The 24113-nt window shown below is 40.8% G+C and overlaps 3 protein-coding genes across 12 annotated transcripts in view; all 3 read right to left on the reverse strand.

Annotated features, from left to right (window-relative positions):
* The window catches only part of scube2 (signal peptide, CUB domain, EGF-like 2), a 20930-nt gene extending 14784 nt beyond the window's left edge, over nucleotides 1-6146 (reverse strand). For 2 of the 5 annotated variants that reach the window (XM_013908491.1, XM_013908489.1), the window contains exons 1-9: nucleotides 4474-4792; nucleotides 3959-4075; nucleotides 3688-3813; nucleotides 3369-3503; nucleotides 2546-2671; nucleotides 2339-2455; nucleotides 1059-1148; nucleotides 324-440; nucleotides 102-224 (exon numbers count right to left, since the gene is read on the reverse strand). In XM_013908491.1, the coding sequence (XP_013763945.1) occupies nucleotides 102-224; nucleotides 324-440; nucleotides 1059-1148; nucleotides 2339-2455; nucleotides 2546-2671; nucleotides 3369-3503; nucleotides 3688-3813; nucleotides 3959-4075; nucleotides 4474-4561 (1039 nt within the window). In that variant the 5' untranslated portion in view covers nucleotides 4562-4792. Of the gene's footprint in view, nucleotides 1-101; nucleotides 225-323; nucleotides 441-1058; nucleotides 1149-2338; nucleotides 2456-2545; nucleotides 2672-3368; nucleotides 3504-3687; nucleotides 3814-3958; nucleotides 4076-4473; nucleotides 4793-5122; nucleotides 5220-5869 lie in introns of those variants that run through there. The other 3 variants (XM_013908492.1, XM_013908493.1, XM_013908490.1) reach the window with 3 other exon arrangements.
* Nucleotides 6147-7938: 1792 nt separating this feature from the next.
* sinhcafl (SIN3-HDAC complex associated factor, like) lies at nucleotides 7939-10951 on the reverse strand. The gene is made up of 6 exons (XM_005724328.2): nucleotides 10863-10951; nucleotides 9596-9757; nucleotides 9325-9424; nucleotides 9124-9238; nucleotides 8389-8539; nucleotides 7939-8281 (listed from the first exon to the last, which is right to left on the reverse strand). The coding sequence occupies exons 2-6, from the start codon at nucleotides 9721-9723 to the stop codon at nucleotides 8104-8106; spliced, it is 672 nt and encodes a 223-aa protein (XP_005724385.1). The 5' UTR covers nucleotides 9724-9757; nucleotides 10863-10951; the 3' UTR covers nucleotides 7939-8103.
* A 680-nt stretch (nucleotides 10952-11631) lies between these two features.
* The window catches only part of dennd5a (DENN/MADD domain containing 5A), a 33823-nt gene continuing 21341 nt past the window's right edge, over nucleotides 11632-24113 (reverse strand). For 3 of the 6 annotated variants that reach the window (XM_005724330.1, XM_005724331.1, XM_005724329.1), the window contains 16 exons: nucleotides 23921-24071; nucleotides 23708-23801; nucleotides 23411-23515; nucleotides 22919-23050; nucleotides 22494-22646; nucleotides 22308-22395; nucleotides 22130-22217; nucleotides 19203-19331; nucleotides 18563-18684; nucleotides 18331-18476; nucleotides 15621-15739; nucleotides 15349-15530; nucleotides 15017-15099; nucleotides 14134-14257; nucleotides 13634-13802; nucleotides 11632-13186 (listed from right to left, as the gene is read on the reverse strand). In XM_005724330.1, coding sequence (XP_005724387.1) covers nucleotides 13003-13186; nucleotides 13634-13802; nucleotides 14134-14257; nucleotides 15017-15099; nucleotides 15349-15530; nucleotides 15621-15739; nucleotides 18331-18476; nucleotides 18563-18684; nucleotides 19203-19331; nucleotides 22130-22217; nucleotides 22308-22395; nucleotides 22494-22646; nucleotides 22919-23050; nucleotides 23411-23515; nucleotides 23708-23801; nucleotides 23921-24071 — 2069 coding nt within the window. In that variant the 3' untranslated portion in view covers nucleotides 11632-13002. The remainder of the gene's footprint in view (nucleotides 13187-13633; nucleotides 13803-14133; nucleotides 14258-15016; nucleotides 15100-15348; nucleotides 15531-15620; nucleotides 15740-18330; nucleotides 18477-18562; nucleotides 18685-19202; nucleotides 19332-22129; nucleotides 22218-22307; nucleotides 22396-22493; nucleotides 22647-22918; nucleotides 23051-23410; nucleotides 23516-23707; nucleotides 23802-23920; nucleotides 24072-24113) is intronic. The other 3 variants (XM_013908517.1, XM_005724333.1, XM_005724332.1) reach the window with 1 other exon arrangement.

Here is a 24113-nt window from a genome sequence, read left to right on the forward strand (position 1 = left end):
AAAAAAAAAAAGGAAACAAGAGAGAGATGTTGTAAATGTCATCATTATCTCGTTCATGCAAGTTCCTGTTACTGCTCCTGCAGTTCAGAAGCCACGTCTACCTTGACAGGAGCGTTCGTCTGTCAGCAGCTTAAAACCTTTTCTGCAGTTGCACTCAAAGCTGCCGATGGTGTTCTTGCAGGAGTGATCGCAGCCGCCGTTGTTGACCTCGCATTCGTCGATATCTGCGGGTGAAACAAGTGAGATTCTAAGAACGCATTTTCACATGCAGGTTTGTTAGCGTATTAAGATACTATCCCTCGTTGTGAAGACGGCAGTCTGACCTTTGCACGTCTTCCCATCTGGCTGAAGCGTGAAGCCAGTGGGGCAGCTGCAGCGCACGCCGGTGGATGTGTCTTTGCAGGTGCAGTCGCAGCCGCCATTGTTCACGGCGCAGGTTTCTAAAAATGCAACACGTCTTATCACTGCATGCAAAAGACCTTTCTCCTAGTGGGGAATGCTGTGCTTTCCATTTGTGACAAAATACTAGAACTTAGCAGAATAAAACGATTTCCTGTAAAGTACCCTTTAAACAATTTCGTCCACTGATTTAAAAGGTTAAATTAACGTGCAGAATTTAACAATATTGTGCGCCTAACGTCACTGAGATGTTTGGATTAGGGCTGACCTGTACAGTCTCACCGGATGAGACCGCATACCTAATAAAGTACCAATCACGCAATGTTTTACATGTATTGAGTGACCCAGAATCACACAACTGATGAATACTCAACATAGAAGAAAAGATTCACATGCTTTCCTTTCCAAATGGAAGGAAAATGTGAAATGTACCACACTGTCACATACGTGTATATTTCAAGTGAGATCGGCGGTGAGAAAGTGAGCATGCAGCCATTTCACAGTTTGCTCAAAAGACTGAGGAATGTATCAGTTTGCTAGAAATAAACTCCTCTCCCCACTCCTGAGGGCTTCCTGGAAGCTTCACACGTAAAAAAACAACAACCAAAAAACCCCAAAAAACCCACACAAATTCAAAACTGGGGGAGTCTTATTATTACCCATTAACAGCCTTCGTTTGACCCGCTTGTCCACCTCTGTAAAGGACGTGGCATTGTGGTCCAAGGACTCTGTGGTGGCTTCATCTCGCTCTGTGACACACAAAACCAGAGTAATGCTTTACTGTTATCCTCAGTGAGTGTTTATGCCAGCCATCAGGGCGCAGATGTGTTTTGACACTTGAGATGTTCAGCTTGTGGTGGCTTGGTGTGTGTCAGATAACACGGCAGATCAGAAAAGTGAATCACGGAGACAACGTCGCAGTGACACGCCCAGACCTCACACACACTGCTGGCTTGGAAGGAGAGATATTACCCGCTATCTGACGGCTGATCCTTATCCTTTACAACTGCTGTGTGGAAAAATGCACGCTGCCTAACAGGAGAACTGATAGAGAGAAAGAGGGATCCTCTAATTTTATCCATTCGTAAGGGTAGCCTCCTCGTAACGCAAGAAGAAAAAAAAAATAGTGTAGGCAGCTCCTGGACTTCGCCCACCCTGGGCTGAAATCTAGATCCATTTTGCTACATACTGAACATAAATGAGTATATATGTATGTAAAAACAATTATCGTCAGGTTAAAACATTGTATACATGTTTTGTGTTTCTTTGTTAAAGCTTTAAAATGCTGTAAACATCATCTAGATTTGAAAGCATGACTCCAATTAAGTCATAAAAAAAGTTCATCTAGCCTACAGCGTTATTTTATTATTGGGTCAGTTGACACTTAGAGCATGACTGCTTTCAAAGCGCCATATTTTTTTAAGGCTGAACCATTAGGATGGGCTTATTATTTGGCATCTTTGGAAAAATGTTGCAATGTCACTTCGCAACCTTGCACGCTGGTTGGAAAATGATGTGAGGACATTAAAGATAATAGAGGATATTTGATGTGATGTGTTTTAGATTACAGAGTGGTCTAATGTGCTTGCTGGATGGCTGGCTATGGAGTGGGAAACATTATCTTTACCAGGCAGGATTGGAATGACAAAGATATCTTCACCATATTAACAGCTCATGGAGATAAATTTTTGTCTCACCTCCTTTTTATGCATGTACACCTACCACCTGCTCACCTGATCCTAAGCATGCTTTTTAAAAAACAACAAAAAAACAACGTATATACAGTTTGTATGCACGGGCATATACTGTCCTCTCTTTCTCCAAAATTCAATAACATATCAATCATAAAAAAATGATGTGTATCCCAGCATTTCTTTCACTACAACATTGTGCTCACTGTTTTGCATTCCTCGTCTCACCTCAGTGTCAGCCTGCTTACCTACACATGAGCTCCTGTCAGGCTGCAGAGTGTACCTGCTGTGACACCTGCATATGGAGCCGTTCTCAGTGTCCTCGCAGATGTGCTGGCAGCCTCCATTGCCATGGTTACAAGTCACTGTAAGGTAAACAACATGCAACTACTAAAGCAAATAATCAGTTCAACATAAGAAGCCCGATACACTTGCGAGTGTTAGCGTGCACGTACAGATGCAGTCTCTCTGGTTCTTGGCCAGCTCAAAGCCTGGACGGCACTCACAGGCCACACCCCCTTTGGATGTCTCCTTGCAGATGTGGGCGCAGCCGTGCTCCTTATTCATACAGTTGAGGCCCTCTGGATAGAAAGAGGGAGAGAGGTACACAATGAAACTCTCCTACAGTGACTGACCAGCTACACACAAAGGCGCACATACTGAGAGATTAGTCTGGAAACTTGAAAGACACTGATTGTTCTCACGCCCCTACACAAGCCAAAAACATCCACTGCTGCGTTATTCTTAGCGCCTCTACAGAGGGAACAAGAATCTAAAGTTCATTCCCCAAAAAAACCTCCAAACAACAAAAAACAAAACAACATATTCAATGGTGATTTGTAGCAGCATTTATATGGACGGGTCACAGCTGAGCGGATAGGTCCACTGGGATATAAAAGGGTTGTCAAGACCCGATGGAGTGGAAAGTAGTCACATTTGAGTCGACTTCAGTGAAGGAGACGAAACAAAGGCGCTTCAGACTAATCTGTGACACAGACCGCATAGACCAGAGTGTTGCAGTTATTGACTTATTTTGTTCTGAGGGACACAGAGATCCTTTTTCCCACAGCATGTTGCTGTTTCAGATGAAAGCTCAGTGACAGGAGCCAGCTTGAACCTGTCACCCCTCATTGTGTCATCAGTCTCTTGGAGAATCTGCCACATCTTTCTCTCTCTTTCTTTTTCACTAGTTTTACACAATACACAGGCATCCACAAACACACAATCTTTTGTAGATGAGTTAGCGACTATTTCAAACTTTGTGTTACATATACTCACCAACAGAGCGGTGGATGCACGTGTGCTGGTTGTCGCTGAGGAAGAAGCCCTCTTTGCAGCGGCACTCGTAGCTGCCCATTGTGTTGACACAAGTGTGCTGGCACCCACCGTTGTTGAACTGGCATTCATCCACATCTACAGGACAGTGAATCGATCACACGAGTAAACAACTTACAATGCTTCAGGTGGGAGGTATTCACTTACATAAACCAACACAGACCGTCTTCAGCGTTTTATAAAGCATGAGTTTACACAGCTGAGGACACAAGCTCCCTGTCTACCATGAAAGATTGCTTATTTAGTTTAAAGCTAATCTTACCTAGACAGTTATGTCCATCATGTGCCAATTGAAACCCATCATAACAAGTGCAGCGATAATTGCCTGGTGTGTTGTTGCACTCATGCACACAACCCCCATTGTACTCCAGGTCACATTCATCAATATCTGAGAAACAAACAACACATAAAGGTTGGGGTGGGGAGAAAAAGCTAAAAATGCTAAAACATCTTAGGCTCTGAACAATTAGAACAAGGTGTGGCTGCAACAGGAAGAAAAGAAATCTGTGGCTAAACATTTACACAATGATTACCTTCACACTGTTTTCCATCGCCTTTAAAACCTGCTTTACACGTGCACTTATAAGAGTCTTGGGTCGTTTGACAAATAGCGTCAATGTGACAGCCATCACTTCCCTCTGCGCATGGATCTACAGGAATGCATTATCATCAAAAACACGTTAGAAAATTAACAAAAAGGCGACATATTTGTGAGAATGAAGCCGGAAAATTCAGATTTAACTGATAAAAACGAAATAAAAGAGTATGAGTCGAAATGGGGGGGGGGAAAGAGGGGGAGTCCTGTGAAAACCTGAATGTTAACAACATGCCAAAAAACAAAACTTTTTGGAAACGTTTATGTACACAGAGCGCGCAACCTGCCACTGCAGTGCTGTTTTTTCCTATAATACAAAGTTGTTAGGAATTAGGAGAAAATGCTAAAAGTCGCTGCTGGTGAAACGACATGGAGCGCACTCCTGGGAAAAGCGTGCGTAAAGTCTCCACGACTGCAAAAGACAACACACACACACGCTCACTACAGTCCCACCTCGAAACTCTGGAAGCGCTGCGCTTTGGCGACTATTTAACAGGAGCAAAAACAAACAAAAGTCCCTTGCAGCCCAAACAGCTCCCATGGTGATATGATCCAACTTTAGAGGTCTTTCTCAAAAGGACGCGTACGCACTGAAGTCGCGAGCGAGCGTCCGCCTCATTTTCATTCTAGCCTGTCAATCCGCTTCACAAGGCGCTTTTGAGTAGAGAAAGGAGTGAGTGAGTGAGAATAAGAGCGTGCGTGCGCGCGCGAGCACGTGAGAATGGAAAAAACGCTTTTGAAGCAGGGTTGAGTCAATAGAGGGAAGCCAAAGAAAAGCGGAAGCGTCAAGTGTGTGTAACAAGCATCACAACGGCAGCGCGCTGCAGAGGCTTCTATTTTGAAAAAAGAAATGCCCGGAAGTGTTATAGTAAATGCTAATTTACAAGCTCCTTTGAGTGGCTTTAAAGTCTAAACAGCGTTTGGTGTCTGTGTATGGTAGCACGGAGGCGAGCGACAGTCGACAGTGACTGTTGCTTAGCTGAAAGCGATTTACTCGTAGGGCATCGTTTCGAAAATGACGACCTGTGGTCGTTCCAGGCGCCGGTTGCCTCGGTAACCCTCTAATAAATACGCTAGAGGCAGAGCAGTTGGAATTACTTACTCATGGGCTCTGGTTAGAGGTAACCTAGTGGTAAATATGCTACAAGGTCATGTGTCAATCAACGATATTCTACATTCTCATTGGTAGTCGCCTTACTGCTCGCCTGGGATTTGAAATAAAAAATGTTTGTCCCGAAGTCCCACCCACTTCGGCGTTTCGCCCGGAGTCGCTTAATGTCTTTGCCTTTCAATGATCTCTAGTGGCCTTATCGGTTTGAATCGCTTCCAGTGTGGACTCAGCTGCATATTAAGTTCTCTCAATTTTTACATATGTAATATAAAAAATATGACATAACATAAGAGTTTACATGTCAGATAGCAAACCAGATGTCAATTCAATTCAATTCAATTCAATTTTATTTATATAGCGCCAAATCACAACATAAGTCGCCTCAGGGCGCTTCATGTCACTGGGGAAACTCTGTGTTGCCATATGCGTTTTTGTTAGGGACACACCAAGTCTTGTTTAAACTTTAAGTTGACTTAGGTTTTAAAATACTTACAGGCTTTTTTCACTGCCGTTGTAATGTTTTACGTGCACTACTGTGTGTATATATATACTACGAGTGCATTAAGCTAAATATTAGCTAACTAGCTACTCCTGGAAGCGAACGTTAATTAAAAGCGTGGTTGCTAGGCAACGAACGATTTTAGTTCTAATTGATAATCGCTACACGAAAGACGCCTTGTTTACCAGTCAAATAAATAGTTAACTTTAAAGTCAGGCGTTGTTGTGAAAGCTACAGACCTGAGTAAGAGTGGAGTACGTACACTTGCTTCAGCAGGGCTGTTAGCTTAGTATCGACGTTTACATGCATTTATGAGCTTTTACCATCGGACAAATAAGCTAACGATGGTAGAATTTGCTAAGATTGCACTATACTGATTTTTACAGCCGCAGTTTTCCCTACTGTGACTTAGGTTCAATTATCAAAATGCAACTCCAGTTGTGCAATATAAGTGAAATCCCAATCTAGCCAATAAACAGGAACACCTTTAACCCCTGCAAACAGCAAAGGGACCAAAAGCTCCATCAGCGTTAATGTAGCTCTTTTCCACCACCTGCTGGTGCAGAAAAATATGACAGGCCTCTATTTTTTTTTCTATTTTTTTTATTGTAATACAGAACTACTTTGTGGTACAGTATAAAAAAACAAAACAAAACATACATTGCATGTTCAAAGGAAGCGCACAAAATTTCTGAAAGGCTCTACACCAATTATCTAAAAATTTCAGTTACAAAAGTTTTTGTAATAAATAAACATAAATTACATAAGAACCATAACGGAAAGATCAAATAATTCTTTAAGGCACATCTGATATCCCAAAATGTACCTCTTAAAAAATATGGCAACTCCCTAAGGACAAAAAAAAAAAAAGCTTATTTTCCAGCTTAAAAGGAAGCAGCATTTCTCCTTTTAATAAGAATCATAAACATGTTCAGCATTTAACAACCCTGCCGCAGAAGATAATATATTAAGCAACTTTACAGAGCATTGCCTGTCAATTCTTTTAGTTTGAGACCACTTATAATTATGTAAAAAAACAAAAAAAGCAACCGTTATCACTGCAGTATTAATTTGAGACAGTATGGCAAAAAACTGCAATCTGAGCATTATTTTTGACATGACAAAGACAAGAATGATTGTGAGACAATGACTTAGGACAATTAGAAAAAAATGCAACATTATTGCTAAAATAATGGATGCTTTTCACAAGCCAATTTTGGTTGAGCAAGGATCCATCGCTTTACACCTGAAGTAGCAAAAGCGACGGACGGCCCCAGAGCACTTCTCACATTCAAAACGTCTGCATAGTTTGTACTTTGACAGTCGCAGCCATGACAAACACATTTCATTAAAAGCAATTTTTTTGAATGGTGATAATGGGAGCTAAAATGTAAAGCAACTTCAAAAGATGAATCACACAGGAAGAGGAATGTTGCTGCTCACTGTTGTGTTTAGAGAAATGTATCTGATCAGAGAGATGTGAACATGTGGTAAAAAAGCCCGTTCTTTTCTTCTTGTTGTTAAAGTACATGTTTTAACAATGTTGGGACACACAAAAGCATTTTTTCTTTTTTTTTTATACTTTCTTCTTTTTCTTTTAAACAGACGTAGTGGTTTTCTATTCCTGTTATTGTTTAAAAAAAAAAAGTTTCGATGTTCCAACAGCCAAAATATTGTATTTACAAAATCCACTAAAAAACAAAATCAAAAAAATCAAAAAACAACAAACAGGGATGTACTGCATGCATGGTCGAACCACATCTATCAGTTAATGTGCACACACTGCTGAACAAATTTAAAATGGAGTGTTTCAAACTTGTGGCATGCTAAAGCTGTATACATGTCCAAAGATTACGTGTTGTCATCTATATACACATATTAAAAGATCATTAAATCGATAAAGAACAGTTATACTAGTGATCCCCGGTGTCAGGAAAAAGCCATTTTTGTATAAAAAAAATTTAAAAAATTCAAAGATTCATTTGCACTAATAGACAAAACATAGCAAAATGTTGAAGTCACGCCACTCACAAAAAAGCTGGTGTCTTTCATTTACACACAATTTGACAACTAATGAAAAACAAAACAATCCTGATATGTATAAAAAAGGTGACAAAGTATTTACAGAAGGATGATCATGTCATAAAAACTAAAATTATAATCCAGAGTCAAAAGCAGAGCCTTAGCAAAATTTGTCTCCTCATCCTATAAATAACACTAATGCCCTTAAGGTTTTATTCCCCATTTGTGCTTTCTATAAAAAATAAAAAGGAAGGAAAGAAAGAAAAATCAATTCTTTACAAAAAATCTTAAAAAATACCTGTATAAAAAGGAATATTACAAAGGAAAAAAGGTCTACATAACTGTCTATGGGAAAGAGGAGGAGCAGAAATGAGAGGTCTACCACTGGAGACAAATCCAGGTAGATGCCATGGATAACCCCAACAGGGAAATTCAACAACAACAATAGCATTCACCAGGTTTCTTTTATGTCTTCTGGGTGTTGTGTGTCCGGCAAGTGTGTGGCCACTTGCGTGGGCGATGTCAGTGTCTTCTGTTTTTTGGAACTGCAGCAGGGCTTGAAAAGCCGGGGATCAATAATCACCTCTCCAAACCGACCCTTGTAGACAATCCCACAGCACACCTTTTGTCTAAAAAGTTAAAAGGTGAAAAGTTACTTAAACAATGCTTAATCTTTTTTTTCGTTTTGAAAAAGATATCAATTTTTTTTCTTCAGTCTAGTCAACGAGTAGCTTGCCTTTTCCAGTAGGAACGGTCCAAGAAGGAGAAGATAGAGGGAGCTGAGCGTCTTTGCTTGGACTCTATGTCTGAGCCATCATCTGACTGGTTGCTGTAACTGGGAGACTGGGCAGGAGACACGCTGGAGGTCGTGCTGTGTGCATCAGAGTCTGCTTAGGAAAAGGGAATATATTAAATATTATCATATTTACATTTGTTTGGTAAGGTTCTGTTGAATTCTAAATATTTTAAGACGGTAATTTAACCGATCACTTATTTAGCAGAAAGTTAGCCACCATTTCTAAAACTGATCAAAACTTTTACACTTCATGGTTCAATGACTGTTTTTGACACCAAGTCATCACTTTTTGGATTTTAGAGGAATGAATTTGCTTTTGTCCTACTACACAGTTACACATGATTATATTATTATTAGTTTTTAAATAAAATTTGATCAGTGAATGACATTTATCCAGCACCCAAATTGGCAATTAATTCTAATTAACTTTCAGCCCTGAGATGAGCCTGAAGCTAAACAGCGTGCCCTAACCCAAACAGCCACCAGATGATGCTAGCAGTTGCTTTTAATTAGCCAGAGAAGACAAACATAACAAACCCAAGACTGATTGACAGTGAGAATGAGCTGCAGCTAAAGTGTTTAAAATCAGTTGTTTGAGGGCTAAGAAAAATGTATTCTGCATCTGTCAAGATTACTAAGAATAGATCACGGTTTAATGTTTTTAAAATGACTCACTCTGTCTCTTGAACTTGTGCAGCTTCTTTAGCTTGCTTTTCTTCTTCCCATCTCCATTTTTTATCTTCTTGGGTTTTGTCACCTTAAAGCCTGGACCTGCTCTTGCATCCACCACCTGAATTAGGTTAGACACAACAAGTCAGCAATCCATTGAATGGGACAAATATGCACTAACAGTACCAATAAGTGGATATAACTTACATGGTTCCAATTTTTCTTGGAGCCAAGAGGTAGCTTTTTCCACCTTTTCACCAGTAAGACACAGGCGTTGCAGATGTCTCCAACACGATCCTCAGAGAGCCTTCAAAGAAAAAAATAAATAAATACAAAACATTTATTTATATATATATATATATATACACACACACTTGAAAAGAAAATACATGAGTCATTAATAAAGTATGCAAAAAAGAAAAAAAACTCAAAAAACGAATGCACAGATAATTCAATATGAATAAATGCGAGCCCTTACCCAAAACACAGCCTGAATGTCTCCTCATATCGACTGCTGTCTGTGAATCGAGAACTGGAGGACTTGGTCTTGCAGATGCAACAGCCTTCGTTACTCCTGTAGATCTTTGACTTGTGAAAGCCAAACATAGTCTATTTCTTGGTCGGTGTTAGGGTTAAAATCCTGAAAACGGAAGGAGGAATAAAAATATGAGCACACGATCGGTAATTGTCCCAGTCCCACCTTTTCTAAGCACCGTGGATGTCTGCAGACAGTTGTGCTTTCTACTGCTAAAAGGGGGCGGTCCCTACACGCGCACACATACAGATCTAGGAAAACCCGTCCACAACCTCACAATTATAATAAATCCTGCAAGAAATCACTTTTTTAAACTAATCGAAACATAAAACTAATAGTGCGCAAACATCTGAAAATGCCCAACTACATTTGGCTAAAGCCGTAACGTTGAGGAATTTAAAGTCAAGTCACGGGAACACCAAAACACCAAAAAAACTAAACAAAAACAAGACAGCACGAACACTAAACGCACGCTATATCGCCATGTTATCGATCGTCTTATCACATAAAGAAGATCTGAGGATCATCCACGCGGATGCGGGTCCGAGTCGGGATCTTAAACTTTCAAGCACAGCTCGGTTAACGTGGGGACGTCACACGAGCAGCGTTTTACACTCGGTAGCAGGCATTAATACCACTTTTCCAAACATCACTGCATGGATTATATATTTTACTATCTAGCAAACGTTAACAAAGTGAGACTGCGAGCGATTACACGTTGTTTATCAGGAGATTGGTGTGCGCTGGGAATCCGAAACAAAAAGCGGGCTGTAAGCGGCGCTTTCTGAAGTGAACAAACAAAAAGCTACCGTGCTATTCGTTAAAATGCGCATCTCTAAATAAGTCATACTTATCAACTCATTGCATTTAGTGAATGTCACTGAAATTTTAACAAAATGCAAAAAGTTGCAACGAACACATCCTTCCCTTTAAATTCAAACTTTTGCCCGCTAGAGCGCCAAATATGGTTCATTGTTGTTAGCCCTTAGCATTCCAGCTAGCCTACTTCGCTACCACGCCACGCTCTCGTTCACTTCCACGTTATCCCCATTGTCGAGACTGTTAGTCTTAAACGTTTGGCGCGTGACATATGGAAAAGCACACGTCAGGTCACCACTGCACCACATTACGGCTACTCTTCACGTACATAACGAATAAATAAAATCTCATAAATGTAATATCAGTGGAAGAGACATAAGACTGCACTTACCGAACAAAAACTTTGAATCTTCGCCGTGTTCCTTTCCCGCACTGCGCATGCTCTTACTACAACTGCATACAGCTGGTCATTAGAATACATTTGCATAAAAAACCGGAATGAAAACGCAGAGCTTACATGACCATATAAGGCGTGCAGCCGTTGGGTTTGAACCTGATTCCAACCAATCGCTGACCCCTTCGCGTACTCGCCGGAAGACATGAATTCTGGGAAGCGTAGTGAACAAGCGAGGCGTTGTGCCGTTGTTAGATGTGAACGGACTGTCTTGAAACTCAAAATCCCACAAGGCACATGGCCGAAGCCTTTAAAGAAAAACACCTCTTTGATATGGCGCGAAAGAGTTTGTTTACATTTTCTCAGCCGAGAAAAGGCATTCAGCGGAAATATGAATGTACAACAGCCATTTAAAAGCTATCAAATCAAGACTGCAGGACCTAAAAAGCTCATTCATCTAAATTATACATCTAAATAAGCATTTAAGCTTCCCTTTATTGCACATTTAAGTTACTGTAAGCACTTTACTTGAATTCAGGGCAGTAAATAAATTCATTATAATTAAAAAAATATATATACTATTATCACTATTAGATTAATCAACAATTCTGTTAAATGTGCCATTTCATTAAAAAAAAAAAAAAAAAAAAAATCTAATTTCTAAAGCCCAAATTCATATATTTAAGTTTTTCTCTAGCAGCTTGTAAAACTCCAGAGCTCCTGGAGCAAATAATATAAATGTGTTAATGAAAAACAAAATCACCCATTTGAATGCATTACAGATGCTTTATTCTTAATATATTTTTACACTGTACACTGCTGCTCACTTAGTAAACACTACATTACACCGCTATATCAATAAATGTACAACTGTATTGGAAAACAAAAATATATATCTCCCAAGATGCTTGTGTGTCGGGTCGTACACAGATGGGTACAACACAGTCATTCCAGACGTTGTTGGCACAGGTAAGAAGTCCATCACATACCAAGTCTCTTATTCTGCACAGTAAAGTGAAATGTCTATAACGGAGGAGGGCCTGGGACCATCTCAAGACGCCCTGATATGGAGTTTACAGGGAGTTTAATTTCTCTTGTGGATATTGCATAGCAAGAAAACATGATGCGAAGGAAGAAAAATAAAAATCAGGAGACGAGGGGGGGGCGACGACGACGACAGTCCTTTTGCTCCTCACATGGGAAGCAGGAGATCATTCCCATCACAGGAAGCCTACTCAGATAATCACAGTTTTGTATGTTTGCAGAAGACAGCAAATGTAGTGTAAGAGCTGTAATGATGGCAGGAGAAAGGGGCTGGTTGGAGGTGTTAGCATGAAGGTTGTAGTTGTGATCCAGGTCGCACAAAAAGCAGGGTCGAGCATCTCTTGGAGAACTTTGGGGTTACTTTTCTTAATCGCTGAATACAGGCGTGAAACCACACACACACACGCACGCACGCACGCACGCACGCACACACACACACACACACACACACACACGGGATCTTCATCTCTGCTGAAGGTGCTCCTTGTGAAAGATTTTGCATACTTGTACTTCTATCAGGGAAAGGCCTGAATGTAACAGCCCACGTGGTGAATCACCTAACGCTCTACAAACTTCCCTGTCATACACACACTTACAAAGCATACATCCACATCATTTGCTCTAAGCTCTGCGTTATGACATTGAACTCGGAGTTGATAACAGAGCAAGCAACTTGACCAATTTAACAAAATAATACTGTTTTTTTTTCCCCTCTGAAAATATATTAACAGTTTTGATCCCTCGCTTTCCCTTAAATATAGCCGTCGCCAGCAGTTCACGATAACGGTGAAAATATTCAGTTTTCAGTAAAACATTATAGCACAAGTAGGTCAATAATGTGTAAATCATGGTTCGTAATAGAAAACATATTTTTGAACATCTAATGGCAACATCGTCAAGGATAAAAATAACAACATATCTGGAAAGGCTCATTGCACTTAATATATGGCAAATGTTAACAGTAGCTTTAATATAAGCCAGAAAGTCTCCTTTGTTCAAGCCTGTTCCTGCATATAAAAGGTTCAGTTATTCTTTTTAGTGGTCCCCAGTGATCGTCCTGGTCAAGTCCAGTGGGTGGGAAACTGGTTTGGCTTTAGATGCCGACACCTTTGACGAGTGAAGCCTCCAGGGTGATGTTGAACTCCTGCAGAGTCTGCAGTACTCTGATCAGAGCGTTTACCAGCGAGCGGTCCTTAATCAGTGCAGTGTCCTCATACATCTGAGAAGTGATCGGACAATCTGCGAGCAGAGCGATCCAGTGATGGAGCAAATGGTCCCTGACAAAAGATGTGGAGTTAACAGAGCAGCTTAACACGTGATGCAGTTTTCAATAAAAATCACAAGCTGTGGTGGAATAAAAGCAAACTACATTACACTATGCTTAAAACCTGACATCAGTGTATCAGCAAAGACTGTTTTATGTCTCGAGCTTCACTAAGAAGTTTTATTGCATCCACTTTGAACACTCAACTTCCTTTTTGTCCACAAGAATATTAACAGTGTTCTAAATGTTTATCGAGTCCTTTATTTAGTTTATGGACTTTTTCATCTCATCTTTTGTGTGGATGTTTTCTTTTAACGCTTATACACGCTAACAAGCCAAACTAACATAACCTCTCTAACTTTGGCACAGTCACATGTCGATGGGCCCAATTACTCTCATTAATTAATGTGTATTATCTCTTTTTAGATGAAACATTAGCAGCATACGTGGTCCTTCCTACCTTGCGCCCAGACAGACGAGCATTTGGAACTTCCCGTCCTTGCCGATGTTTCTGGGAGCGTTGTTGATGGCGCGCATGAAGCGGCAGAAGTGGCGCACTCTGGTTTGCCAGTTTTCATCCGGGGTCACCTCACGCTGCTCAGCACTTTCAAAGTAAACTTGTGCCTTTTCTGTGGTTTTTTTTTTTGTAAAACAAAGGAGACCACTCAGTTAACAGTTTTTAAACAGTATTTAAACACACACACTACACCTGAGAGGTAACAGCAAAACATTGGTCTACTTTAACAACAAAAAAAAAGAAAAAGTGAGGCCTCTTTGAAATTAAAGCATTTTTCAATAGAGTAACAATCGATCAACATCAACAGACATTTCCAAAGTACTCATACACCACAATGTACTTTGCAGATTACTGCAGTTGGTTGCTGTTCTTTATTGGGACACAGGCTTTTTACCTTTTGTCATTCAGTTATGCAGGATGCAAGTACAAGCTTGAGTCCTTACCCAAAAAGTCCCAGATGAAGACATTTTTAAAGAGTCGCGGTGATTTGAAACCGTGCTGGAAAACTTGCTCCAGAGCCCAGACGAGGCCGTACTCCCCACAGAGCAGGAGGGTCAGGCTGCCTCTCTGTGGAGAGAGCAAAAATACATGCATGCATTTAGAGCTCGTTTCAAGTTGCCTCAAAATTGCTGACTGTTTTTTCCTGAAAATGCCAATTTAATGGATCAGCTATCCCATTAAAATGCCAAACCACCTTCCAAATATGTTGCAGGAACAGACAATGGAAAGGATCATTACTCCACAGCTTTCTCTGTGGTCATATTTAAATGAATGAGAACTCCAAAACATTTAAATCATCATTAAACTAAGAGACCATATACACACACACAGTATAGTAGGACACACGGGAGAATACAAAGCAGACTTCAACGTTATTGTTCTGTTGGTGTGTTAAGGAGGTGGAGCAAAAGTGAAGGGGAATTCCCAGTAAAAAAAAAAAATCGTTTGAAACTATAATGAATGACTTTTAAAGCCTGTAATCAGCAGCTAAGTTACTACACACTTTAAAAATCTTCAATTGCAGTTCTCCTTCTCCACCTGCCCGAGTATGTAATAATTATCAACATCAAGTTCTATTTTAGTTCCTCCAGAAGAGGAAAATTAACAGACAGCACTCTAGGTCAAAATAATAATAATAACAAGCTAAATAAGATCATTAAAAAAAAAACAGCACAAATCCCTCTTTGTTATATTTCAACGATAATACAGGCAGAACAGTTACTGAGGGGGGCTGGGGCCACCGGAGCAGACGGCTGCTTTTTTCCCCCCATTTGTGATGAATAATAGAAGTACATGTTTGGGCCTGTCTAGACTGCCGTCTCTCACCTCCTTCTCTGGCTTGTGGAAGTGCTTTACAATCCCATTGATGGCCTCTCCCACTCCCTCCTGGATCTGACCTGTGTTTAGCTCTGGATGAAAGAAGAAAAAAAAAAAAAAAGTTCAACAAAGATACTGAGAGACAACACAAGCAGACACATGAAGGTAACTCCCAATCCAGGTTTAAAACAATTTGTCGTTGTGTTTTCTCGTTCAGGCGTTTTTGGGTCGTTTCTTTTTTTAAGGCAAGCTTTTAAATCATTAGCAGGTGAGGAACAGCTAAATCCCACATCAAAGGGGGTTTTTTGTTCTTTGTAGAACAAAACGCTCTACAAACTCACTTGGTTTGCTGTTTGGCGAGATGGTAACAAATCTCCTCATCATTCCCGGGGACTGCTGCATGGGAGGTGTGCGGCACATCCGTTCATCGTTCTCCGAGCTGGGGGTCATCAGCTCTCCCACCAGGATCCTCTCCAGGCTGCCGTCATCCACGCCCTTCCCCAACCAGCGGCCGCACGGAAACCTGCGAGATGAGCACGCCGAGTCGATTTTTTGACAACCAACTGGCCAAATCGGTATCGGGTTCATTTTTCCACCAGGCGGTAATGCTTACTTGTAAGTGTGCCCCGTGATCTCGTTGCGGACCACAACACACTCCACCAGCCACTTCGCATAGAGCCCTGTGTTATCATGACCCATCTGCACTGTGGTGAGTTTGCCCAGGTTCTGGCACTGAGACAGAAGGACCCAGATTAATGTCAAACACCCAAACAAAAAAACCCCCCAAAAATCATATTTAGACTACAGAGTTTCTAAGATAAGATACACAATCTTTTTTCCAGAAGACATGAAATTCCTGTGTTAGAGAAGCCAGAACATTAAATAGAATATATATCAAACCACTTTAAATAATCCAACATAACTCAATGATACACACTTTGTTAGCTACACCTGTAGAACTTCTTGTTAATGCAAATATCCAAGTATCATATGGCAGCAGCTGCTCAATGCTTTCAGGCAAGTAAACATGGTCAAGATGACCTGCTAAAGTTAAAACTGAGCATTAGAATTGGCTAAAAAGATGATTTAAGAGACTTCTGCTGGTCTGAGCATATCAGAAACTGATCTACTAGATGGGTTATTCTTAAACAACCCAATGTTTAGAGCACAGGTCTGAAAAAGAGAGACTACTGAGTGAGCACCAGTTCTGTGGGTGAAAAAGCCTTATTGACCCCAGAGGTCAGAGGAGAATGGCCGGACGGATTTGAGGTGAGAAGGAGGAATTAATAAGTCATATAGTGATATTTTTACAACAAAGGTATGCAGACGAGTAATTTTTGGACGTACAACATGTCGAACTGTGAAGCAGATGGGCTCCAGCAGCAGAAGACAACAAAAGAATGGAAAAATGTTGCCTGGTCTGACGAGTCTTTTGCTGCAATATTCAAATAGTAGGGTCAGAATTCGACATGAGCAACATGAAAGCATGGATCCATCCAAACTTGTATCAGTGGTTCAGGCTGCTGGCGGTGGTATAATAGTTAGAAGGATATTTTCTATATTGACCCCGATACCAAGTGTGTACAGTGATCCCTCACTATAACACTGTTCACCTTTTGCGGCCTCGTCGTTTGGCAGATTTGTTTTTTTTGTGCAATTTGAATGCTTTTTAATTTTTTTACAGCACATTTTTAATCAGTCTCCTCTGTGCCACGTCTCCTTTACAGTACAGAATGCGTTCAGCTTGTCAAATTTACATAAATCTCCGATCGCTAGCAGTGTTACTCTGAAGTGCTGTACTGTATGTTTGTAAGTGTTCTCCCCAACATACACAACAATGTCAATGAAACGTTTTGCACCGTCAAAGGCACCTGCGGTAGTGAGAGGTTTTACAGCCTTAAAACATCTATAATAATTAAAAAAAAATAAAGTTGGCTACTTCACAGATTTCACCTATCGCGGGTTATTTTTAGAACGTAACTCCCGCAATAAACAAGGGACCACTGTGTTGTAAAATGCACTTAAACTGACTACTCAAACGGCCTCCACAGTCACCAGATCTCAATCAAATATGGGGTGTGGTGGAACGAGAGATTCACATCAGAGATGTGCAGCTGACTAATCCGCAGCAACCGTGTGATGCTATCATGTCATAATGGAGGAAAATCTCTGAGGAATGTTTTTAGCACCTTGTTGAATTTATACCATGAAGATTAAAGACAGTCTTGCAGACAAAAGGGCGTTCGACTAGTACTAGGCAAGGTGTGACTACAATACAGGAGGTTAAGTAAAATTTTAAATAAAAAAGCTGAATATAATACAATAAAGTAAATAAGCTTAAAAATATAAATAAAGAAAAATCAATCAGAATAAAAATCGCTTGCTAAATATAATAAAAACAAGCACAGCAAATGTCAGGTGGCATTAAAGTGACTGAGTATACAGAGAGTGTAAAGTGTAGTACACAGTGCAGGGTTGAAATATAGCTAACGAGATGAGAGAGCAGATAATTCTTTGCTAGAAAAACGTGTTGCATGTGAAGAGTCATTGCACGACGTATGAAATATTTCCTGTGTCTATCTTTATTGAAGTGGAGCTGAACAACTCTGTGTTTACATCTCTGGCTTCTTTGCACAGTTGGAGGAGAAACGTTTGAAACAAAAACACCATTTCACCAAAACAGTGTGGCAGAGAAAACAATGGCAGTCAAATTGTTACCTGTGCAACTCAGCAGCACAACTGATTGATTTTAGCATGAAGTGCTGTGAAACTGGACATTTTTCCTAGAGTGAGCAATTTAAATCAGAAGTCTCAGAGTTTGTGTGCCCAGGGGTCTTTCATCAGGGAGAGTTTCTAGGGACTCATCATTGTAATCCAGATTAAGCTGGTTTGCCTTTGAGTCACATGCTTGCTGCCAATTACTCAGGCCACACAGCACTTAGAACATTTGATCAGTTATTTATGACAGATGGTCAGCTTCTACTAGAGAGAGCAATAACTGTTTTATTAGTGCAGTTCACATTTGTATACATGCACTTTTTAATGATAGACCACTGTTTTATTATATTATAAGTGGATTACTTTGTGGACCCTTCAGCTATTGCTTGCAGATATCAGCAGATATCAAGTCCCTGGGGTCCAAATTTGATAACCATTGATTTAGATAATATGGTTAGTAACAGAGTTATATTTCTTTCCATCTGTGCTGCTTTCTTCCCTAATTGCAACACTTACTTTTTTGCAAATTTACATACTATATTATCCAATTAAGAACCCAGTTGTAATGCGGTGGAATTAGCCTTTATATGAGAATTAATACCAACCTCAAAAGTAATCTCCAGAGTATTTCTGGGGACCTGCAGGACTCCGGTCTCCGCCAGCTCACCAGAAACACACACCCAAGGGTTGGCTGTGAACATGGAGCCACCCAACTTCTTACTCGGAACAACCACCACGTGGTAGGGGATCACTGAGAGGCAGAGGGAAAACAAAGGTTACACAATGAACTGAAATCCATAAAAGCTGGTTGTTCATGGAGTACAGGGTCAGGCTCACTGATGGTTGTGAAGACGTTGGTGAAACAGAAGTAATCCACAGCATTAAAGGACAGGAGGTGGTAAAGAAATTGCTCCTTCTCATCGTCACAGCGCAGGAAGGCGTAGCGCTTGTATAGCTTCCTAAAAAGAAGAAGATTGTTAGAGAAATTAAATTATTTCTGCTACGATTACAATTAAAAGATAATAATGCCTTGGTATATACAAGCACAAGACATGATCATTTTTTGAGGTAAATGGATGACAACGTGCACACTGTTTAGCATTAGGTGAAATAAATACCACTGTAAGGTCAATAAAAGGCAGACAGAAATCCCCTGACCCACTTTAGTACTCGGATATCAATTATGAAGAAAACTATGAATTATTTATGTAGAGGGGAACTATAGCATGATGCTCTGAAATTTCAAGAGACTTAATGCATTATAAATGGTTAGATCACATCTTCATTTCATATGACACAGACATTGCTTCACAAAACAAAGAAAGAAGGTCAGATGAGCACACACAGCAGGAAGAAAAACAAATCCAAAGATCTTTAATCTGCATCAGCGTGACTTATTGCAGTTGTTCTGACAAATAGTGACCCTGCGATAAATGGAAGCACATATAAACTCTGCTGTTTGTGTCCTTTTGCTCACTTTGTAAGCTCGTGATCTGAAAGCAGCTGCTTCAGGTGTCTGGAAAGGAGCTTCTTCTCCATAGAGAGGCGAACCCAGGCTCGGGCCTTGCCCACATCTGTCTTAATCTCGCTTATGTTCTGAATGTGCCTGCAAATAAAAAATAACAACAGATTTAGAGATTACAGGGAGGAAGAACTGATGCTAGATATCAGACATAGAAAAATTAGATTCCTGCAGTGTCACAGAAGTGCAAGGATAGGCAATACTTCAACATATTATCAACAATTCCAGTCAATTTTATTCATATAGAACCAAATCACAACAGAAGTCTCCTCAAGGTGCTTTATATTGTAAGATAAATACCTTACAATAATACAGAGAAAGCCCCAACCATCAAACAATCCCAATGAACAAACACTTTGAGGACAGTGGGAAGAAAGAACTCCCTTTTAACAGGAAAAAACCTCCAGCAGAACCTGGCACAGGGAAGGGCAGCCATCTGCCGTGACAGGTTTGGAGTGAGAGGACGAAGAGAGCCAGAGAGCAGAGTGGCGTGTAAGCACATAAAGAGTGAAGAAGAACTAAAAGTCTGATATCTGACATGAATATATCTTGTTTGCTCTCAGTGGAACAACCAAGGTGATATGAATGGATTTATACAGGTGAACACACAAGTGTGTTGTCTAAATTTAACTGTGTAAACTTAAATTAATTTCCGCCAATCTGGAAACCAAGCTGCCATCGCCTGATGATTTACTGTCTGGGGGCAATGGACAAATGTTTCCAGGCTCCTGGTGTAGCTACATATTTTCCGGATAAGAGATACTTTATATCAGGCCGAAGACCTCCTGCTCAGCCCAATCATGTTTCCAGTCATTTCTTTATAAGAAGACTTTTTTTTTTTTTTAAGTGAATAGAAAGCTAAATAGCTAATACACAAAAATGCATTCTTGCTCTCTGTACAGACCTTTTGATTGTATGTAGCCAAAGTTCACACTCACGTAGTTGTTGCACATTTATATGCAGAATCTTCTTAAAGAGATTCAGATTCAACAATTCAACTCAAAGAAGGAAGCAGATATAAACAAATATTGATGTTTAAAAAGCTTCAGCACCCTAAAAGAATATTAATCTATCAACATTGTAAGAAACTGACAAATGAAAAGGCTGTATTAATTAACTAAAAAAATAAAATTTGAAAAAATTTCAGCATTGCCTGTCCCAGTCTGACAGATAATTAAATACAAAGTGTCCTGAGATGCTGTGACCTGGCTCTGTGTAAATAAAACTGTAACTGATGCTGTTACACACAGACCAAAGTCTGTCTCTGTTCGCCCCATGTGATGTTTCCGCCGTGGCCGTCTCGCCCCCGCGCCATCGCGCCGAGCCACTATCACGTCTCTGACGTCCAGACACATTTCCTTCCACTCCACCTGTGCCATACGCGCTTCTTCTCCACCTTCCAGCCCCCTCCCCGTCTCCACCCTCCACGCCCAATCACGTCAAGTAACCCAGTTTTCTGTGCTCGTTATCGCCATAGCAACAGTGGGAAACACCTACTACATGAAATGTTATTATTAAACGCACTGCAACACACGCGAAGCTTTAAAAATGTGAGATTAACTCCCTGTTAGGATTAAATGAAGTATTATGATGGTGGTTGCCTCTTTGCCACCGTGTCTGTGCCGTCAGACGTTTACGTGAATGCGGAGGAGGCTCCATCCACCAGTGCGGAGTCGAGCTGCATGTTTGCGCCCCAAGTTGACCCCTCCTCTCCTTTTCACTCAGTCAGACTGGCGGGAGGTCTGGTAATTAGGCTGGAAGTAACACGCTGTTACACATACACACACACTTACGCTGTGTCGTCTTCAAACAACGCAACCCCAGACTCCTCAACCCTGGCTGGTTATGGTGGGTAAACATGACGAAAGTGATGCAGACACACACATACATGCATGTTGAAGCATGTAGATATAGAGCTGTCGATGATGTTAAAACTCTTGGTTTTTAAAAATAATAGACCGGATGACAACATTTTGATCAAATTGGGGCAACAAGGCTGGCCTGAGGGTCTGGGATGGTGATCAGTGAGGGTTTTTCTGTATGTCGTGTCCTCTCTCCATCTATGCAGTCGCATATCTCACGGGCTCCACAAAAGGTGAAACTGCTTTTTGTATAACACGACTACTACGGACAAAATACTCACCTTTATGCCTTTTTTGTTTTTAATATGAGAGTCTACACATGTATATATGAACTGTATAATTATGTGGGATGCATATTTATAGGTTATTTAATTTAATTTTGTACTTTATTTGAATTTTTCTGTACTGCCTTTTTCTGGACCTTTGCAATCCTGGATTTTTCTAACAGCTTACAAATTATCTTTATTTTGTTATTATTATCATTAACTAAAACATACAGTTATAATATGCATAGCAGAGGTGGATCTGGATGTTCAGTGCAGTGGTAGGAATTAAAAAATAAATAAATAAATTCTGATTAGAACATCACAGCATTTAAGCAGAATTACTTCATGCTTTTGTTTATATCGTAAAAGTCATTAGAAAATCCTTCTCTAAATATAAATGCTATTATATTAAACTAATGGTATTCCTGCAAATACTGCTGGTTTTATAGTATTTTGTTTGGAGAGACTATAGTAATAATGTAACCCCACAGTGAAATCTGCAAGTTTTATGTGTGTCTTGTTTCAGGATATTGGAATTTTGGACGCATGAGGATACACAGGATCAGCCCAGATTATTATGATAGGGATATAATAACAATATTGCGTTCAATGGTCTACCACAGGGGGGCAGTATCAGTCTAAAATACAGTGGTCTGAAGGTGCCCATTTCCAGAACATCTTTGAGTACTTTGAGCATGAAATGATTTCCTCTTTTATTCCTTCGCTGAGGTGCACATTTCAGCAGATGCCTCACCTCATGTCCTGGATCAGGGAGATTTTCAGGGGAGGCATAACCGATCCGCCGCCATCAGATTTACGTCTCTCGGTGTCATGAATGAACCCTGGAGTAAAAGAAAGAAGCATAACTGAAGCAGAAGCCATCGGTTTGTTAAATGACTGCGATCATCAGCCAAAAGGATTTTTGTTCTTACCTGGAGGCCCTAAACTACCTGGGGTTGCATTTTTCTTCTCTTTGCTGTCCTGGTAGTGCAGCAGGTGGGACCACAAGGCAGATTTACCCTTAAAAGAAAGAGAGAAAACCGGCATTAGTGCTACACGTCCCCCGAGAGCACTGTATGTTAAAACGAGTGTGCATGCTGACTGCAGTCTTTCCTGACCTGTTTAACCTGCAGCCCGTGGCTCCAGATCCTCTCCAGCAGGTCACAGAGACTTGCAATCAGGGTGTTTTCCTCAACACCGGTAATGCTGACTTCTCCGTGGCCCAACTCCACAGCCTCACGCCCCATCTTCTCTACCAGCATACGTTTAGTCTGCAGAGAGACAACAATTCAAACCTAATATTTGTTTCTGAGAAGCCGAAAGAAATACCTTAAAAACAGACGATTCGTGTAGGTAGAAAATGCTTTTTTTGGGGTTTTTTTATGTTTTGAAAATTGGTCATAACTCTAAATAACACTGCATTAACAGCATTTAAAGAGCGTTAAAGTAGCCAAAGAGAGCTTCATCCCAAACTTCAATCATAACTGAGTTTTATACGTGATGAGTTTTAATCTGTGAAACCAAAAACTGGTGATAGGCAAACCTTGTTCCTGCACTCCTTTAGCAATCCTTCAACAAATTTCCAGTTAGTCTGAGCGATGACAGACGGTGACAGGTTGGACAGTTTAGGCTGTCTGATGGTTGTGCCCAAGTTTCTGGCTTCCTGGATGTATTTCTGATGAAAGAGAGAGGATTTAGTTAGCGAGTACAATAACGTGTGCTCATGTCACTACATCTACAACAAACAGCTCTGTGGTTAGACACAGAGCTGGTGTCGCTCTGTATGGGAATATTAAATCGAAGCGCGTCCTACAGTTTAAACTACAAGGATCAAGATAGGTCACAATTTTGGAGAAAACTGATAAAATGAAGCTGCATTTTAATTACGTCACTGCTTATCAGTTCCACCTCCTAAACCCACACCTGACACACACAAAAGTAACACTGATACTCAAACAAAGCTCAGCTGCTATACGTGGAGGAAAAGACCACATGCGTGGACAGGTACTGCGCTCTACGGACAACCAACACATACCACGTCCACAGTCACCGACTTTAGACAGGGCTTGAAGGACTGCGAGAGCCAGTAGTAGTCAAGAAACAGCAGGAGCTGGAGCTCCGGAAACAAACACTCTACATGCTGCGAGTGTGAGGGCGTGAGTGTAAGGCAAGCAGAAAAAGAAAAGAAATGAAATGTGTAAGAACAGGTGTAAGAGCAGACATTGATGGGAAGAGCAAACAGACAAGAGATCATGCAAAATGACATCAAAGCTCAAGCAGTCCATCTGTGTGAAGGAGCTGATGAAAGAAAACACTGTGGGGGCGCTCTCACCTCTCTCTGGTCATTGTCTAAATAAAGGTGCTCAGCGTGCTGCTTCTGCCGATCCCTCCTCCTCCACTGAGCCGGAGCGCTCCTCTTGGCCCATCTGTAACACAGAAAAAGAAACAAATGTAAAACAGCCATCAAACCCACACATCAAAGGTTCATTTCAAATATACACTAATCACAAGAGGACAGAGACAGTAGTGAGCTACAAATACTCACTTGTTGCTGGTGGGTCCAGTGGAGAGCACATCAGACTGCAGTCGGGGGAAGAAGCCCTGCTCGTAGCGCCCCTGGCCGATCTTCATGTCCAGCAGGTGGGGGTGCAGGGCAGTGTGGTCGATCTTTGAGACTCTCATCTCAATGGCTTTCTCTGTGGAGGTGTGTGAGGGGTACACAAGTCAGCAGAGGGATT

The sequence above is a fragment of the Pundamilia nyererei genome, unplaced genomic scaffold (assembly GCF_000239375.1).
Source record: "Pundamilia nyererei isolate P.nyererei 1_Seehausen unplaced genomic scaffold, PunNye1.0 scaffold00011, whole genome shotgun sequence".
Lineage (NCBI taxonomy): Eukaryota > Metazoa > Chordata > Actinopteri > Cichliformes > Cichlidae > Pundamilia > Pundamilia nyererei.